Source organism: Sparus aurata, chromosome 23 (genome assembly GCF_900880675.1).
Source record: "Sparus aurata chromosome 23, fSpaAur1.1, whole genome shotgun sequence".
In the NCBI taxonomy this organism is placed as follows: domain Eukaryota; kingdom Metazoa; phylum Chordata; class Actinopteri; order Spariformes; family Sparidae; genus Sparus; species Sparus aurata.
Genome location: NC_044209.1, coordinates 13,800,534 through 13,818,353, shown reverse-complemented (window position 1 = coordinate 13,818,353; position 17,820 = coordinate 13,800,534). Strand labels below are relative to the sequence as shown.

At 38.2% G+C, this 17,820-nt stretch overlaps 2 protein-coding genes across 4 annotated transcripts; both read right to left on the bottom strand.

The window, feature by feature from the left end:
• Nucleotides 1-1,104: 1,104 nt before the first annotated feature.
• Nucleotides 1,105-4,714, bottom strand: LOC115574828 (interferon-induced protein 44-like). Its single transcript, XM_030406450.1, has 8 exons — nt 4,418-4,714; nt 3,785-3,796; nt 3,614-3,647; nt 3,314-3,512; nt 2,613-2,762; nt 2,043-2,214; nt 1,871-1,971; nt 1,105-1,714 (listed from the first exon to the last, which is right to left on the bottom strand). Exons 2-8 carry the CDS (start codon nt 3,792-3,794, stop codon nt 1,532-1,534), a joined length of 849 nt encoding a protein of 282 aa, XP_030262310.1. The 5' UTR covers nt 3,795-3,796; nt 4,418-4,714; the 3' UTR covers nt 1,105-1,531.
• A 7,135-nt stretch (nt 4,715-11,849) lies between these two features.
• Nucleotides 11,850-16,877, bottom strand: LOC115574829 (interferon-induced protein 44-like). Of its 3 annotated transcripts, XM_030406452.1 has the most exons (8): nt 16,821-16,877; nt 15,776-15,787; nt 15,594-15,627; nt 15,304-15,502; nt 14,714-14,863; nt 14,068-14,239; nt 13,873-13,973; nt 11,850-13,749 (listed from the first exon to the last, which is right to left on the bottom strand). In XM_030406452.1, the coding sequence occupies exons 2-8, from the start codon at nt 15,783-15,785 to the stop codon at nt 13,588-13,590; spliced, it is 828 nt and encodes a 275-aa protein (XP_030262312.1). In that variant the 5' UTR covers nt 15,786-15,787; nt 16,821-16,877; the 3' UTR covers nt 11,850-13,587. The 3 variants fall into 3 exon arrangements, with proteins under 3 accessions (XP_030262312.1, XP_030262311.1, XP_030262313.1); XM_030406451.1 differs by having other exon boundaries at nt 15,594-15,885; nt 16,821-16,839; XM_030406453.1 differs by lacking the exon at nt 14,714-14,863 and having other exon boundaries at nt 15,594-15,885; nt 16,821-16,839.
• Between the last annotated feature and the right edge of the window lie 943 nt (nt 16,878-17,820).

Genomic DNA, 17,820 nt, shown 5'->3' with positions numbered 1-17,820 from the left:
ACTCCATAACCTTTTATGGTAAATCCATCTCATATGAAAGTGGTTGTTTTCTAATGATGGACAATGATTGCTGATTTCTCCTTTACATGTGTCTTCTGTCAGTTTTGAACTCTGGACAGGCTTCCATCCATTCCAAGTCTGAGTCCTTTGACCCAGATGCTTTACACGTGAAATCTGGTGGAGGAATGCACAGCTGGCTGAGCTTCTGTTTCATCTCTCACTTCCTCATTCACCTCGGGTGTGTTGTGTCAATAACTATACAAACTCGGGTTGACGATTAAGAGTTCTGAGCTTTAAAATATGGGTGTGTTGTTCAGAAATTGACAGTTCCAGTTTTCAGAGCGCTCTCTTTAGAGATATCATTCTATGTATGGAAGATATTTTTAGCCATTATCAAAAATTCCAAATACAGAACTTTATTATCACTTAATACAATTTTAAAAGATAATTAATTTTTTGCAACATTTTTATTAGACCACTAGAATGAATCAGGTCATAGATACACTTACAATACTGAATTGAAAAAGCCTATTTGAAATTTTAAATGATGATCTGAAAATATGTGCTAAAGCAAGAATGTGATGCAAAATGTGAAGTGGACATCATCAAACCGAAATCATTTGTGTTAATGCAATTGTAAATAGCAATGGAAATAAGACAAGGAAAAACATGAAATGTGAAACTCAACATGTGGAATACATTATTTTAAAATAAATAAAATGAAAGGGGAAACAATTAGCAGATCTCAGCAAAACATATTTTCTAGGCTACATCTGTCATGATAATGAGTAAAATCTATTAAAAAGTAATCTATGATTTATTTACATCATGTACATTTGCAAGTGAAGCAAATGTACATAAGGAGCATAAAGCACAGTTCTTAAGAAAATAAATAGTACATGAAAAAAAGAGGTACAGGTATACTTAAGTATATACATAATCAGACCTCATATACAGCTTGATACAGCTTTAATATAGAAACATTTCCCTTTTATTGAAACACCCCTCTACTTGCACTCTACCAGGCCCTCTGATGGACAGACGAGAAATTACTCCCACAAATGTATCACCTGTTTATTTAGGTCGATTCACGCCTCAGTTTAGCTTTGTTCTTTTATTGAAAGACATTACTGCATTTCCACTTAATCACACGTTATCTGGGAAAACCAAAGGATTGTTTGAAAATACAGAAAAAGACCCGCCTGAATCACTTTCAAGGGATTCTACTGTGGGTTTTGACAATATAGTCAACAGTATGGACTATAAATAATTAAATACAGGAAACTTAATGACAAATTTAATTTTTTAATTTTATTTCACCTAAACAGCGGTACTGTAGCACAGCGGTACTGTAGCACAGCAGTACTGTAGCACAGTGAAGCGATGAAAGGGCATAACACTGAAACTGCTGTCAGAACAGCAGATGTGGTATCTTTAGCCAGAAGACAACAAAATGTGTGAAGGCTGTGTAAATAAAATAAAAAATCTCAATATTCTCTCAGAACCTGTTTTTTTTTACTTTTACAGTTATTCATGGCATATCATCAGCAATTAGAAGGTTGTTGAGATAGTCTTCTCCAAAGTTGATCATCTGTCTCAGTGCACACAATATCAGTGCATTGATGCCTTCATTCGTGCTGATATCTGTTTCGTAGTTCTTCACAAGAAAGATGCAGTTCAGTGGAAGTCCCAGGATTTCACTGTATTTGTCAACCTAATTTTTTAATAAAACAGAATTTCAGTTGAACGGCAATCCCAAAGTGGAGACTAAAGGAGATTCTCGTGATCGAATACTGAAATTTTAACATAAATTGCATTTCAAGATTACCAATCTGAAAACCCTTTTAAAATATCACCGACAGAAACCTACCTGTTCCTTCAGGTACTTGCTCTTATAGACATTGTTGATGTCTTTTTGCACCTGAGGACAGGCTTCATCGACTTTGGTGAGAATAGCCATCTGGGGAATCCCTGCAGATACAGAAACCTGATCAGTACCATTAGTCCACAAAAACTAAAACAACTGTTGTTTCTGCTCTTACCCATTTCACTGGCTGCAAGTCTGACATCTCTCATCTTCTTCGCAACTTCCTGACTTAACAAAGATATTGAGGCAGCAGGAATGACAGAAACCAGGACGTGAACTCTGTCATTCAGAGTGGGAGATGGGTTGTAAAATTGATCACCCTTCTGCATTTTGAGTTTAGGATTGAACTGTAAAAACATAAAATAATGTTTTTTCATGTTTATGAACAATGGGTTTCAAATGAAAATGTGTTAAATGCAAAATGGTAAAATGAATAGATAAATCAAATAGATTACTCAAAGGTACTCTGTGGAGTTTTTTGTAGTGCTATGGAGAAGTTTTGTTTGTGTCGTGCACACATTGTTAAGCAGCAGAAACAGAGGAGGGAAGAAGGCTGCTTGCTGCAGGACTTAACAGATGTTAACAATGCCATATTTACCTTTTATGAAAAATCAAGTTTTATATTTTATGACATTTGTTAAACATCAAGAATATACACAGAGTATTTGGTGAGTATGGCTAAATGGGAAACTCCAAGGGGCCACTTTAAAGTTTCATTGTAATGTCAGAGTTCAGAGGATTGTACCTGGTAACCTTCTCTCACATGTCCGCTCAGGGCCAGTTTGAGGTCTTCCATATGAACTCCAGTGTTGGCTCGTTCCTCCAACCCCATGAGGTCGTTGAAGACGAAAGAGTAAATGCCCCCGTTGTCTTGGCGGATTTTGTACGTTTTGTACTGTAAAGCAGAGGCTGAAGTTACTTGCGTGGTTTTATCAAATCTTCATGCTTAGAGGGTATGTCACAAGATGTTCACGTTAAATGTCAGAGATAAGACACACAGGACTCTGTCTGAAAGATCCCTCCTCCATCAGAGAGTGTTATCAAGCATTTCTCTGTGCCTCTGTCTTATAACCAAGAGACAGAAACTCTGAGACTGTTTCCTTCTAAAATCAGCCTTAAATTACAGAAAATATACTTGTGTTGGGAAATCATTAGTGGGGGTAAGCATATCTCTTATATTTATTATAACAGTTAATGTCAATTGTTTCCACTGTGCCAGACTGAGAGGTCTGAAGATTAATTGACATAATACATACATATATAATGCTACAGCTAGAAACTGGATAAACAAATACAATATTATTGGATATAATAAGAAAAGCAATAACATGGTCAGTAATCCAAGAAGCTATTTTACCCATTAACATTGTGGTAACAATAGGTTTAAAACTGCATTTAAATTTGAAGGCAGTTTTAAACCAATTGTAAGCACAATCATCATCTTACCCGAATTGTGAAGCTGCCCCCAGAGGTTGCATCTGTCGGAGCTTGACTGGTAATTCTGCCTTTTAAAACACTGTCAACAGAGTTGATGAAGCTGGACTTGCCGGCACCAACGGGTCCATGAAGCAGAATCCTGAGATGGGTGGCTTCATAGTTATGAGGTTTGTAAGTTTCCATAAAATCAAGATTTTCCTGATTTGTACTGTTTTTTTTTTTTTTTAAGAAAAGAGCATCAGATTAAAATACTGTTTTTTTGAAGCACAATAGGCACATTGGCACTACACTGACTTTATGTTTACTCACTTTGGCACAGTCCTCCATGGCTTACTGAAAAACGCTGAAGGGCAAATTACATACAGTAAGACAAAGGTGGATTTCAATCAACATCATGCATTAGTTTCTGTAAAGGAACTGGAATAATCTTAAAATATTTGGACCATCTTGAAAGTGAAAGTGTGACAGGTCAGGACTTACCTCCCCCCATAGCTGTAAAGTGAGACATTTACATGTAAATGTGCGTTAAAAAAAAGTATTCCAATAAAAGTACAAATTCTATCATCTCAGATTGAACTACAACATAAGATTATAAAATATGTCAAGTTTATATCAGGCAATACTGCATTTCAATAAAAGTCCAGACAGCGAGGCTTCAGCTCTTCAGTACATCTTAAGTAAATAGAAGAGGACGTATCAAATATAATTAAATACATAAAATGTATCATACAAAATAAACAAATAGTACAGTTTGTCTTCACTCTCACAATTGCTGAGTGTTCCTATTCTTCTCCTTTTTTCTTTTTTTTTTTTCATTCCAGACTTCTGGAATATATTCCGATATGAAGCCAAAACATTAAATCCACACCAGGACCTTTAACAAACCTTCAGAATGTGTCCTAATTAAAGCAAAAGACAAAGTGCAGATAGAATAGAAATGTTTTACCCTGAAAATTAAGTTTGCCTAAACACTATGTACTGACCCTTTGGTGACCCTCACTTCAGGTGGGTCCAGTTTGAAGATTGCTGTACACTAATCTATGAGTGGACATTTGAGTTTATGCACCTCGTATCTTGCCACTATATCTGAGAGACACAATAGAAAGTGCTTACCTTTACGTGTGTGGCTCTGGTCAGTGTAATACTGCAGTGTCGGGACGGTGCTGAGACTTTCTTATAGACTTGCTTCCTGCCTTTGTTTCACTTTCACATTATTGCAGACCACGTGACTGAAAATTTGAAGAACCACAATTTCAAGGCTACTGTAACTGTGGTCATTTTGACAGCTACATTTCAAACTCCATAATCTCTTATGATAAATCCATCTCAGATGAAAGTGGTTGTCTTCGAATGATGGACAATGATGGCTGATTTCTTCTTTGCATATGTCTCCTGTCTGTTTTGAAATCTCGACAGGCTTCCATACAACCCAACTCTGAGTTCTTTGACCCAGATGCTTTACACACTGCAGGGCCCCCACTGTAGGGAGTTTACTCCCAGGTACAAAGTACAGTGGGATGGTCCTTGCAGTCAGCGTCTTGCATTTTAGCTCCTCCTTTCTTATCACTAACGTGATTGGCAAATAGGTAAGTGTAGTCGTCATCTGAGGCCTGTCCATCTGCATCGTTGTCTGGAATATGAAGTTTAACAGGTTGACCCAACCCTTCCACAGACACCACATGGGGATGCTGTTACCTGGTTTAAACCATCCTATTCTGTAATCACTGCTGTCATTTCATGTCTAACGGAATCAGACGGTACAGGCCCTGCCATCAAATGTTGCTCCAGTGTTTCCGTTTGCAGTCCTCTACCATAATCTGAGCTTTAACTCATATATTTGTGAGGTCATAGGGATCAGTGAGGCTGACTTCACCTTACTGTAACAAAAAAGTTTGAGACTCACAAACAGTTAGCATGTCATAATTCAAGGTGCAAGGTATAAGGTTCATCATTGCACAAAACCGGGTTGTATAACGGAAGGGAAGCTCATAAACTCCATCATACTATGAGGATTACAGAACATATAGGATGATGACTGAAGTCTTCTGCTTCTGCATGCTCGGGCAGAAACACGTGAAATCTTCCCCGAGATCTAGCTGAGGCGCTTCACCTAAATACAGACGGAGGAATGCACAGATTGCTGAGCTTCTGTTTCATCTCTCACGTCCACATTCATCTCGGGTGTGTTATGTCAATAACTACACAAACTCGGGTTGATGATTAAGAGTTCTGAGCTTTAAAATATGGGTGTGTTGTTCAGAAATTGACAGTTCCAGTTTTCAGAGCGCTCTCTTCAGAGACATCATTCTATGTATGGAAGATATTTTTAGCCATTATCAAAACAGTCCAAATACAGAACTTGTATTGTGAAAATTTTCAAAGATAATCATTTGTTTTTACAACCCTTGTATTAGAACACTAGAATGAATCAAGTCATAGATACACTTAAAACAAAATACTGAATTGAAAAAGCCTATTTGAAATTTAAAATGATGATCTGAAAGTGTATGCTAAGGCAAGAATGTAATGCAAAAGCTCAAGTGGACATAGGTCAAACCGAAATCATTTGTATTGATGCAATTGTAAATAGCAATGGAAATAAAACAAGGAAAACATGGAATGTGAAACTCGAAATGTGCAATACATGATTTTAAAATAAATTGAATTAAGGGAAACCAGTAGATCTCAGCAAAACATATTTTCTAGGCTACAGCTGTCATGATAATGAGTAAAATCCTTTAAAAAGTAATCTATGAATGAACTTGTTAATGTGATGACAAGTCAGCTCATTCCTGTCCGATAGAATAAAATTATTAGTATGTGGCATTAGATGACATGCTTTTTAATGCTGTCCAATGAAACGACACAGAATGATAACAATATAACATGAAAATAACCAAACAAATAAATACAATAATATAATAAAATGAAAAACATTTAATGTGATGTATAATAAAGAAAATAATAGTAATAATCACAATAATCATCATAAATGATAGTAAGATTAATTATCAACATCCAGGGAAAAAAGAATAAGCCTACACTTTATTTAATAGGAGACATCCCAGATAAGGTTGAGAGCCAGTGATCCACTGCCAGCTCTAATCTCACTCTACAGCGCCCTCTGATGGACAGACAAGAGTCTACTCCCAAAACTATTTGTACTTGTTTAAGGCGCCACTTTAAGCCTCTGTTCAGCTTTGTTGTCTTTTTGGAAGGTGTTACCACTAAATCACATCATATTTGGAAAACCACAAGATTGTTTTAAAATATTAAAAAAGTGCATGAGAAGGCCGGCCTGAACCATTTTAAAAGGAATGTACTGCAGGCTATTGCAACATAGTCTAATGATATAGAAACTATTAAATAAAGGGAAACTAATGACAGCAGGTGCAGTATGTGTAACCGGAAGTCTAAAAAAAACTAACTATGTGGACTGTGTGTCTGTACATAAAGTTTCAACTTCCTCATTTCTGTTCTGTATATCTCTCCACTTTTTAATTTTTCAGTGGCCATAATGGCGTTCAGATAATTAGCGATGAGAGGTGGATTTAGGAAATAAAACAGTCACTTGGGAATAACAACATTGTGAAATGGTGTTTTATTTTGAAAAAATAAATTAAAATGAAATAAAGTTTGTGACTGTTCAAAAAGTGTGATGACATTTTGCATATCTACATATGATATGTGTGTCTAAAGTCAGCACTACAATTTTAAAGTAACCCTAATCCTCTTCTATATATGGTAACAAACTGAATAGACTACAGTATTACAGTCTATGCGAATAATTCACAGATCCTTGGCTGTATAACTGTACATATTGTGTAATAATTCATATGATTTGTTGCACTGAATTAAGTTTTGCAGAAGCCAAAAGCGGATACGATGCATGATCAGGTAATCCAGGGTGCGGCGTGTGTTTTGACCTCTGGACAGGCTTCCATCCACTCCAAGTCTGAGTCCTTTAACCCATATGCTTTACACGTGAAATCTTCCCCGAGATCTAACTGAGGCACTTCACCTAAATATAGACGGAGGAATTCACGGATTGCCGAGATTCTTGTTCATCTCTCACTTCCTCATTCGCTTCGGGTTTGTTACGTCAATAACAACTCGGCTTGATGATAAAGAGTTCTGAGCTTTAAAATGTGGGCAGTGACGGACTGGGAACAAAAAACGGCCCTGGCATCTGGCATATCCGCCCACCAGCGGCCCACCAGCGCGCGGGGTGGGGGGCAGATAGAACTTTTGACACACGGAGTGCACACGCACCTTTAATAGCTAGATAGATAGATTTAACTGCACCAGAACATGGACATATCAATGCACAACCCCAATGCATAAAACAAATTCATAAATCATCAGCCAGCCGCTCCGTAATAAAAACATGTCTTACCATCATTCTTTATCCATGTCTACCTCTTCATCCTCCTCTTGCTCATTTCCCCTGGCTAGTAATCCTCACTGTCCTGTTTTTCTCCCTGGTGTGCTGGCTCAACTGTGTTGCTAACATTAGTGCTAGCAGTATTGGCGCTAGTGCTAGCTGAAGCTGCACTTGATTTGAAAAACAAATCAGTCAGTTTGCAGCATTTTTCAGCCAACAGTGCTCTCTTAGATTTCTCTCTCTTTTCCTCCGCTCCCCCCTTGTGTCGCTTGATGCCTCGGTTCATCGTTTTTGCTAGCTTAATCACAGTCAACTTCTGACATCCAATCTCCGACTTCCAACAACCATGCAGATGCTGTCTACTCAATTCAGTCTTGAAATTCCCAGAAGGCATTGCTTCATTATATCTTTTGCAAACAAATAATCAAATAAAAAATTGCAGGTGGATTTGTTTTATTTCAAACCATGCACATATTTGAAAATCTGAATAAGACATTTCACTACAAAACAATGCAGACTGATATAAAAATTTGTGACTGTAGAGGCAGTGGCAGTTCTAGACCAGTTTTAATAGGGGGGCTAGGTCGGGGCCGGCTTTTTTGTTAGGGGGCACATACAACCTGGGAAAAAAAGGATAAATCCCTCATTCAGACAAAACAGTGTTTACAATTTCAGCAATTTTGATTGGGTAGTAAACTGCTGAGACACTTTATTTCAGCCTTTCCCTTCAAAACAAAATCATCGCAAGAAATCTGTCATTGTATTATTGATGCAGACTCCCTGTCAGGGGAGCCACAGGGGGGTCCAGACTCGGAGTTACGGGGTCACTGGCCCCTGTTGGCCCCCCCCCTAGAACCGCCCCTGTGTAGAGGGTAACCATGACTGTGATACAGAGACTTGTATGTGGCATATAAATACTGATCAGATTTCTGCCTTTCTTGGTTTCAATAAATTGGAGTATTTTAGTTGTCATTTTAGCAAAAGAACATTATTGACGCTTGAAAGAGGGCAGACAGATATGATCTTACGACTTTTATGCCGCTCTTTGATTGGTCGGCCGGCCCAAACGGCCCACGAGAGCTCTGGCATCTGCTTTTCAGAGCGCTCTCTTCAGAGAGATCATTAATGTATGGAAGATAGTTTTAGACATTATCAAAAAAGTCTTGATAACATAACTTGATAACATTTTAAAATATAATATTTTTTTTAAACATTTTTATTAAACCACTAGAATTAATCAGGTCATAATTACACTTAAAACAAAATACTGAATTTAAAAAGCCAACTTGAAATTTAAAAACTGACGCACTGCAAGACGCACTGCAAGACAAGAGTTTACTCCCGAAACTATTTGTACATGTTTAAGGCGCCACTTTAAGCCCCTGTTTAGCTTTCTTGTCTTCTTTGAAGGTGTTACCACTAAATCACATCATATTTGAAAAACCACAATATTGTTTTAAAATATCAAAAAAGTGCATGAGAAGGCCGGCCTGAATCATTTTAAAAGGAATGCACTGCAGGCTATTGCAACATAGTCTAATGATACAGAAACTATTAAATAAAGGGAAACTAATGACACATTTCATGGTTTTAACCAAACAGCGGTATGTGCAGTAACCGGAAGTCTGAAAAAAAAAAACTAGGACTGTGTTCCTGTACAGAAAGTTTCAACTTCCTCATTTCTGTTCTGTATATCTCTCCACTTTTTAATTATTCAATGGCTATAATGGCATTCAGATAATTAGCGATGAGAGGTGAATTTAGGAAGTAAAACAGTCATTTGGGAATAATAACATTGTGAAATGGGGTTTTATTTTGAAAAAAGCAAACTCCGCCCAGCCTCTCAGTGCACCTCTGCAAGCAAAACAGAAAACAGAACCAGGCACCAAAACACAAATAATCCCCCACAAAATGAGATCGTGACATGAAGAATTACATTATATAGTGAATATGAATTACACAAGGATAGAAATCAACATAAATTACAATTCACATTCTTTTCTTTTTTTTTTTCATGTCATGATCATGGAAGAAATTCCTGGGCAGTTAGTAGGTTCATCTGTCTCAGTGCACACACCATCAGTGCATTAATGCTGCTATCTGTTTTGTAGTTCTTTACAAGAAAGATGCAGTTCAGTGGAAGTCCCAGCAACTGGCTGAATTTGTCAACCTGAGTTTTAAAGAAACAGAATTTCAGTTGAACAGTAATTGCAAAGTGGCGACCGAAGGAGATGTTAGTGATCGAATATTGATAATGTATTCGTACATACAAAAAGATTTGTATTCAAGGATTACAAATCTAAAAACACCTTTAAAATATCATCAATAGAAACATACCAGTTTCTTCAGGTACTTGCTCTTATAGACACTGTTGATGTTTTGTTTCTGTCCTTAGAAGAGGCTATGCCAATTCACAAACCTGATCAGTATTTTAAACTTTTGCGTTACAGGTATCGTGTTTATTAAACAAAATATGGCACTGTTAACCCACACAGAGGAATTAACCATTGTGATGTCTGCTCTTACTCATATGCTGCAAGTCTGACATCTCTCATCTCCTTCACAACTTCCTCACTTAAAGATATTGAATCAGCAGGAATGACAGAAACCAGGACGTGAACTCTGTCATTCAGAGTGGGAGATGGGTCGTAAGATGGATCACCCATCTTAATTTGGCATTTAGGATTGAACTAGAAAACAATACAATTCAGTCAAACAACGTTTATAACTTAAAGGTACCCTGTGGAGTTTTTGTAGAGCCGTGGAGAAGTGAGTGTGACCCTGGTTTGTTTGTCCAGTGAGCACAACGATGCAAACTTGCACATTTCCTGCCAATGTCTCCACTCTGTTTCACTGATTTACAGGTAAGGGATAATGCCCGACGAGGTGTCCATAAACAGGAGTTAATGGATGACGCGGAGGCCGAAGAACGGTTGCCTCCGCGAAGTCCATTAACTCCTGTTTATGGACACCTCGAAGGGCATTATCCCGCTCATACCATGGTCACTTGCCAAAGAAAAGAAATTCGGACCATTAATTTACATTTTTATGCGTTTTACAATCAAAATATAAAGTTTTTCACACGCCATAACTTAGTTTCCCTGGTAACGCCTGAGGGTTTGACTAATACCTGGAACAATCATTACTCTCCCGTAAGATTCTTATGCAACGGAGACGTTGTTCACTCCTCCAGTAAATAGGACGGCTCATAGACTTGGCAACGGGAGATATTCTAGTCCGCTCAGCGATGAGCCAGAAAGCTAACGCTATGCTAGCAAGATTCAAAGTCAATAACATTGCGCACGGTTGACAAACAGTAGATATAATTTGACAGTATGCTAGCTAACACGATTAGCTAGCAAACCAGTCATGTCATTGTCGCCAAATCAATAGCAAGATTTTCACGAACAAATGACCGGCCGTGTGTAACGTGACTGTGGCCGCAGCCTGAAGTAGAGAGCTGAACAGCGAACGGGATGAGAGATTATTCGCGTATCAGTAAATTTAGAAGGGAAGTGAACTTTCTGCAGCTTGTGTGTTACATTCGCCACCCTGTGGTGTTCAGAGGATAAGACACTGAAGGACTGACGGACTGCACTCAGTGCTGGAAATAAAATATTCAGATTTGATACGCCAGCTAGCGCATTAATTTACAGCGGTGAACAGTCAATTTGACTGGAACTACTTAGTAGATGTCCATATATCAGGGGTTAATGGACACCCTGCAGCCAATCAGAATCAAGTATTCCCCCAGACCATGGTATAAGTGGCGGTAATGCACCAGAAATGCAGGAAAGAGGAAGATTGCTCTCTGCAGGACTGAATCTGGATATTAACAATCTTTTATTGAGTGTTTTATGAGGAAGGGAATTCCCTTGTCTAATTTATCAAACCTCAAGAATTCACACAAAGCATTTGGTGAGTAAGGTGGAATGTTAATATATGTGTTTTTGTCCGATAAGAAGAAAACACCACAGGGTCGCTTTCAACAATGTTGGAGTTCAGAGGATCATACCTGGTAACCTTCTCTCACATGCCCCCTCAGAGCCTTGATCAGAGCTTTACATCATGTAGTTGTGAGGTCATAGGGATCTGTTAGACTGCCTTTACTTGTCTGTGGCAAGGAAGTTTGAGACTCACACAATAGTTAGCATGTCATCATTCAAGGTACAAGGTAGAAGGTTATTTATTAGTCATTTTACGACACAGGGTTACATAACAAAAGGGAAGTTCACACACTAATTCATGCTGCTCATATTATAGAACATACAGTACATGCATACTTTTACAGTTGTAGTATGTAAAGGATGAAACCAGAGGCATACATAACTGAACAGAAAAAAACTGCATTGAATACGGACAAAGATTGCAATAATGATTAGTTAATGTTTATTTCTATTCTTATTAATTTGTCTTCAAGTATACGTCATCCATACCAGAAAATGAAAGAATGAATAACTGCACAGCTGAAGTAGACACACACGTACATTTGGCCTGTCAGCCACAGCCACAAGATATACAGAAAATGCAGGGGGGGATTTCTCCTCACCATAAATTCAGCAGGGCTTTGAAAGACCCAAAAGCGAGTCAGTCCCTCATAGGAGCTAATTAAGGCCTCCACACACCGCCCAGACTCAAACCAACAGCCAACTGCCTTTATCCGACCACTCTGTTGCCTCTCGTCTGACCCGTTCGGCAGAAAAGTTGCACTGACCATACTGCTTCGACGTGCTGCCAGCTCCACAGTAGCGTGTACGTTCTGCGCTTGTGCGAGATGGAATAAGCCTCCTTAACAGCAGGTGGTGCCAGTCTCATGCTAGTACTCCAAAACATGAAAACAGGAAATGACGGAACGGAGTGCATAGAAAAACGAAGCGCACGCAGTATTCCGCCCCTCTCACACACCGCGCTGATTCGCTAGCACACCGCCAATCAGAATGGTCATACAGCTAGCACTAAACCAATCAGAGAATCTAATGGCTCAGACGGCCGACGGCCAACCTTCTCAGACTTCACAAGTTGAATCGGAGCAGATGCTGTCCACATGGTTCCAAAAGCCTCCAATGCAGCTGAACACACCCAACAGATTTGTTCCCGAAGTCGTCCGAGTCTCCCCAAATGCTTCAGACGTCAAACGGTTGGCCCGGTGTGATTCAGGCTTTAGAATGCCCAACTTCAAAACAGTCATCAATATGTGGGCTTTAACTTTCTCACTCATTATGTTTTTACCTCAGTCCAACAAAAGTATCGCTAAGCATATCTGGTTGCCCGTATTTGTACTTTTTTGTACATTTTCTCAACTTATTTCATCCATTAAAATTAGAGTATCTCAACTGTTTACATCTCAGCCCTACACGGGGGCAGACCTGTTTTTGTATCATTGGCACTGACCTGTTGTCTGGGATTGCAAACAAATAACTTTGACAATGAGACCCCTTCCATTAATTATGTAATTGTGAAAAATAGTACAGTGAAATTTGGTAACAAAACATTTGATAATAATAAACTGAATAGGCTGTGGTATAAAAGTCTGTTGGAATAATTCACAGATCCTTGGCTGTATAATTGTCAATAACATGTAATAATTCATATGATTTTTGATTTCACAATGTCGTGTATATTCAGTCTTACACACTTTGATTTTCCACACAAACAGGAATCTTTTTGGCACATGCTGGTCATCAAAGTCAAATAAGTGATAAGACACACTGATATTGTGACAATATTGTTATTGTGAATTCTTTTGGCCATGACAATTGTGTCATGGAAGTCTGATATTGTGACAACCCTGATATGAATTACACAATAATAGAAATCACTATGAAGAAGAATTCAGACATTTTCAACTAAATTTTTTCTTGCCTTAATCACACAAGTTTTGCCTCAGCAGTTTGTAGGTCTACAGGTCCTTGAGATAGTCTTTTCCATAGTCGATCATATGTCTCAGTGCACACAATATCAGCGCACTTATGCTGTCATTCATGCTGTTTTTTGTTTCGTAGTTCCTCACAAGAAAGATGCAGTTCAGTGGAAGTCCCAGCAACTCGCTGAACATGTCGACCTAATTTTTTGACAAAACAGAATTTCAGTTGAACAGTAAGTGGCAACCGAAGGAGATTTTTTGGATCAAACACCGAAGATTTTACCTAAATTGCATTTCAAGATATCATCAACAGAAGCCTACCTGTTCCTTCAGGTACCTGCTCTTATACACATTGTTGATGTCTTCTTTCACCTCAGCACAGGCTTTCTCAACTTTGGTGAGAATAGCCACTTGGGGAATCCCTGCCGATACAGAAACCTGATCAGTATTTTAAACGTTTGTTTTGCTGGTATTTTGGTATTTTGATGTCATCATTACCCCACACACAACTCTTACCCATGTCCCTGGCTGCTAGTCTGACTTCTCTCATCTTCTTCCAAACTTCGTCACTTAGCAAAGTTACTTTGTCAGCAGGAATGACAGAAACCAGGACGTGAACCTTGTCATCCAGAGTGGGAGATGGGTTGTAAGATGGATCACCTGTCTGCATTTGGCGTTTAGGATTGAACTGCAGAAAACAATAAAAAACAGTCAAACCGTGCTTTTTATGAACAATGGGTTTATAAGTGTAACTGTGTTCAAAGGTCCTTAGCATAAGTAAAATTAATTTTGGAGTGTCACTCTCAACTCATGGATGGCGGCAGACCCAAACTTGCAGTGTCAGTATTTGATGAATGAGACTCAAAATCAACTTTTCTTGCAAATAGGACCTTAAATGCCAAACAATAATCATTTAATAAAAGGAATAGATTACTTAAAGGTACCCTATGGAGATTTTTAGGCACTATGGCAAAGTTTTTCTATAAGGGGACCTCATTTTGTTTTTCTCATGCACAAATTGAGGCAACTTGCCCACGGGTGACACAGTGCACATTCCTGTCAATGTTTTGTGAAACACTGAATGTAAATATGAGTTTGGTTTGTTTAACAAGAAAACTCCACAGGGATCTTTGAAACAGTGGTAGAGTTCAGAGGATTGTACCTGGTAACCGTCTCTCACATGTCCCCTCAGAGCCAGTTTGAGGTCTTCAACATGAACTCCATCATCAGGCGATGTCTCTAAGCCCATGATGTCATTAAAAATTACAGAGTAAAAATTCTCTTGATCCTTGTGGATTTTGTAAGTTTTGTACTGTAAAACAGAATGTGCAATTATTTGCATCATCAATCCCAGCTAAACATGCAGTTCTTAAAGCAACAAAATAAAAATAAATGTGCTTTAATACAATTTATTCAGCAAGTTCGAAATGCTTTGATTTTCACATATTATCCTTTTATTAGAAACTTCATGACCTTAAGACTGTTTCCTTCCAAAATCAGCCTTACAGAAAATATACTTGTGCTGTGAATTTCATGATTTCATGTGTTGGAACGGTTTGTGCATGTCAGTTTAACTATGATTTTGTGGGTGAAGCATTTCTCTAATATTTATCATAACAGTTATAACTTTCTTTCCACTGTGCCAGACCGAGAGGTCTGAAGATGAACTGACATAATACATACGTACATAAGAAACTATATGAAATTCCTAATAAATTGCTCAGAAACATCACAATAGACTGTTATTCTTACTTGTTCGGTGAAGCTTTTCTCAGATGTTGCATCTGTTGGAACTCGACCGGTAACTCTGCCTTGTAAAACACTGTCAACAGAGTTGATAAAGCTGGACTTGCCGGCACCAACGGGCCCATGAAGCAGAATCCTGAGATGTTTGACTTTACTGTTTCGAGGTTTGTAAGATTTTACAAAATCAAGATTGTCTTTGTTGCTCCTGTGTGTTGAAGATAAATGTTCAGAATTAAATGCTGTATTAACTTGATTATTAAATGCGCAATATGCACATTGACTTTGTGTTTACTCACTTTGGCACAGTCCTCCGTGGCTGACTCAAAAGTGGTGAAGACCAAATGAGAGATGTTAACATACAGTAAGACAAAGATGTATTTCAATCAACACTATGCATTAGTTCCTGTGAAGAAACTGGAATAATTTTTACAATATTTACTAATATTTCAAAGTGAAAGTGTGACAGATCAGGACTTACCTCCCATCATAGCTGTAAAGTGAGATAATAACATGTAAATGGGATGAATTTACCCATGTACTGACAGAAATGTTCAGATCCTTTAGAAGCACCAATACACAGACGTAAACCTATTCCATTAAACATATAAGGTCTGCTATCAAAACCCCACTCATTTTCTCAGCAACATTTCATAAACAAAAGTAAAACATATTTAATATAATGGCTGAGTGTGTCTGAGTATATCATCCAAGATTGTCAAGTTTATATCAGGAAATACTGCAGCTCAATACATCACAGTAGCTAATGTATTTCAGACATCTGGAATATATGGTAACATGAAGTCAATACATTACATCCACATACAGCTCCATTCTGAAATCTCCAGAATGTGTCTCTCATCAAAGCAAGAGAGAAAATGCACACATCACACTCATCAAATAAACTGTAGACGTATTAGATCTCTTAGTGCCAAGCTGTCTCAGACAGTCTGCGTTTCCTAATGTGGGACACTAAAAGGTCTGCAGGTTAAAACAGCTAAATCACCTTAATTCATGTCATCAAAACTTCTCTCGTTCAGTAAGTTTACGACTTATGTTACTGCTGATACATAACTTATAGGCATGGATGTTAGACAGAGAATCAAATGACATCAAACAAACAATAGACTCGTACAAACGTTTTCTATCGAATAGTTTAATATCATTGACATTTAGATATACGTGTGTTTAAACACTATAATAATCTTTACCCCTGAAAAAGCTTAATAGAGATGAGGGCACCCCAAATTGTTGAATATACGTTGATTATACATTTTAAAGAGTAAATAATAAAATACCATAAACATATCCTGATCAGGATATAAATATATACCCTCAAGATTAAGTTTAACTAAACTCTATGTTACTGGCTTTATGGTGGCCCTCACTTCTGGTGCGTCCAGTTTGAAGATTGCTGTACACTAATCTATGAGTTGACATTTGAGATATCATGTGATCAAAATCACAAAGCTTGTGTACCTCGTATCTTGCCACTATATCGGAGAGACACAATAGAAAGTGTTTACCTTTTCGTATATGGCTCTGGTCAGTGTGATACTGCCGTGTCGGGACGGTGCTGAGACTTTTTAATAGAATCGCTTCCTGCCTTTATTTTCTGCTTTCACTTTGTAGTTGCGGACCACATGACCTAACACTAGAAGTTAATTATTAGCAAATTATTTTTACCAATTGCGTAATGTACAGTATATCTAAAAAACCTTTGAATACAAATATGAAAAAGTTGGGTAGCAGCAACATTATAATGTTTGATTCAACTAAGTTATAGCACATACACTGTACATTTGAAAAAGGTCAAAATGATTGTCATGGCCCTTCTAGTGTTATTACGAACTCATAATATTTCAGACAGATGTCAGAGATATACATGTTATATCTGTTTTGACCTCTGGACGGGCTTCATGAGTATTGGAGACTAATGCCAGTTAGTGTTTCCTTGCTGATACAGAGCAGAATCCAAGTCTGAGTCCTTTGACCTAGATGCTTTACACTATGCAGGGCCCCCACTGTAGAGAGTTTACTCCCAGGTACGAAGTACAGTGGGATGGTCCTCATAGTCAGCATCTTGCATTATAGCTCCTCCTTTGTTTTTACTAACGTGACTGGCCAATAGTGGAGTGTAGTCACCTTCTGAAGCCTGCAGGTGTATAGCCATGTATTTCCATCAGTATGTCGAGCACCTCTGTCATGATGTGCTGGCCCATCTGGATAGCCTGTCCATCTGCATCGTTGTCTGGAATATAACTTTATAAGTTGCACAATACGCGGGGATGCTGTTACCAGGTCTAAAGACATCCTGTTCTGTAATCACTGCTGTCAATTCCTGTCTAACAGAATCAGATGATACAGGCCCTGCCATCAAATGTTGCTCCAGTGTCTCCGTTTGTTGTACTCTACCATGATCAGAGTTTTAAATCATGTGGTTGTGAGGTGATAGGGTTCATTGAAGCTGCCTTTGCTTGTCTGTGGCGAGAAAGTTTGAGACTCACACAATAGTTGGCATGTCAT

Coding starts and splice junctions, on each gene's coding strand:
- LOC115574828 (XM_030406450.1), bottom strand. Junction 3,513..3,613: donor CCATGGAGGACTGTGCCAAA/GTGAGTAAACAT, acceptor AAAAAAAAACAG/TACAAATCAGGAAAATCTTG. Junction 1,972..2,042: donor ACTTGCAGCCAGTGAAATGG/GTAAGAGCAGAA, acceptor CTGTATCTGCAG/GGATTCCCCAGATGGCTATT.
- LOC115574829 (XM_030406451.1), bottom strand. CDS start 15,655: ATGTTAACATCTCTCATTTGGTCTTCACCACTTTTGAGTCAGCCACGG. Junction 15,503..15,593: donor CCACGGAGGACTGTGCCAAA/GTGAGTAAACAC, acceptor TTCAACACACAG/GAGCAACAAAGACAATCTTG. Junction 14,864..15,303: donor AGAAAAGCTTCACCGAACAA/GTAAGAATAACA, acceptor TCTGTTTTACAG/TACAAAACTTACAAAATCCA.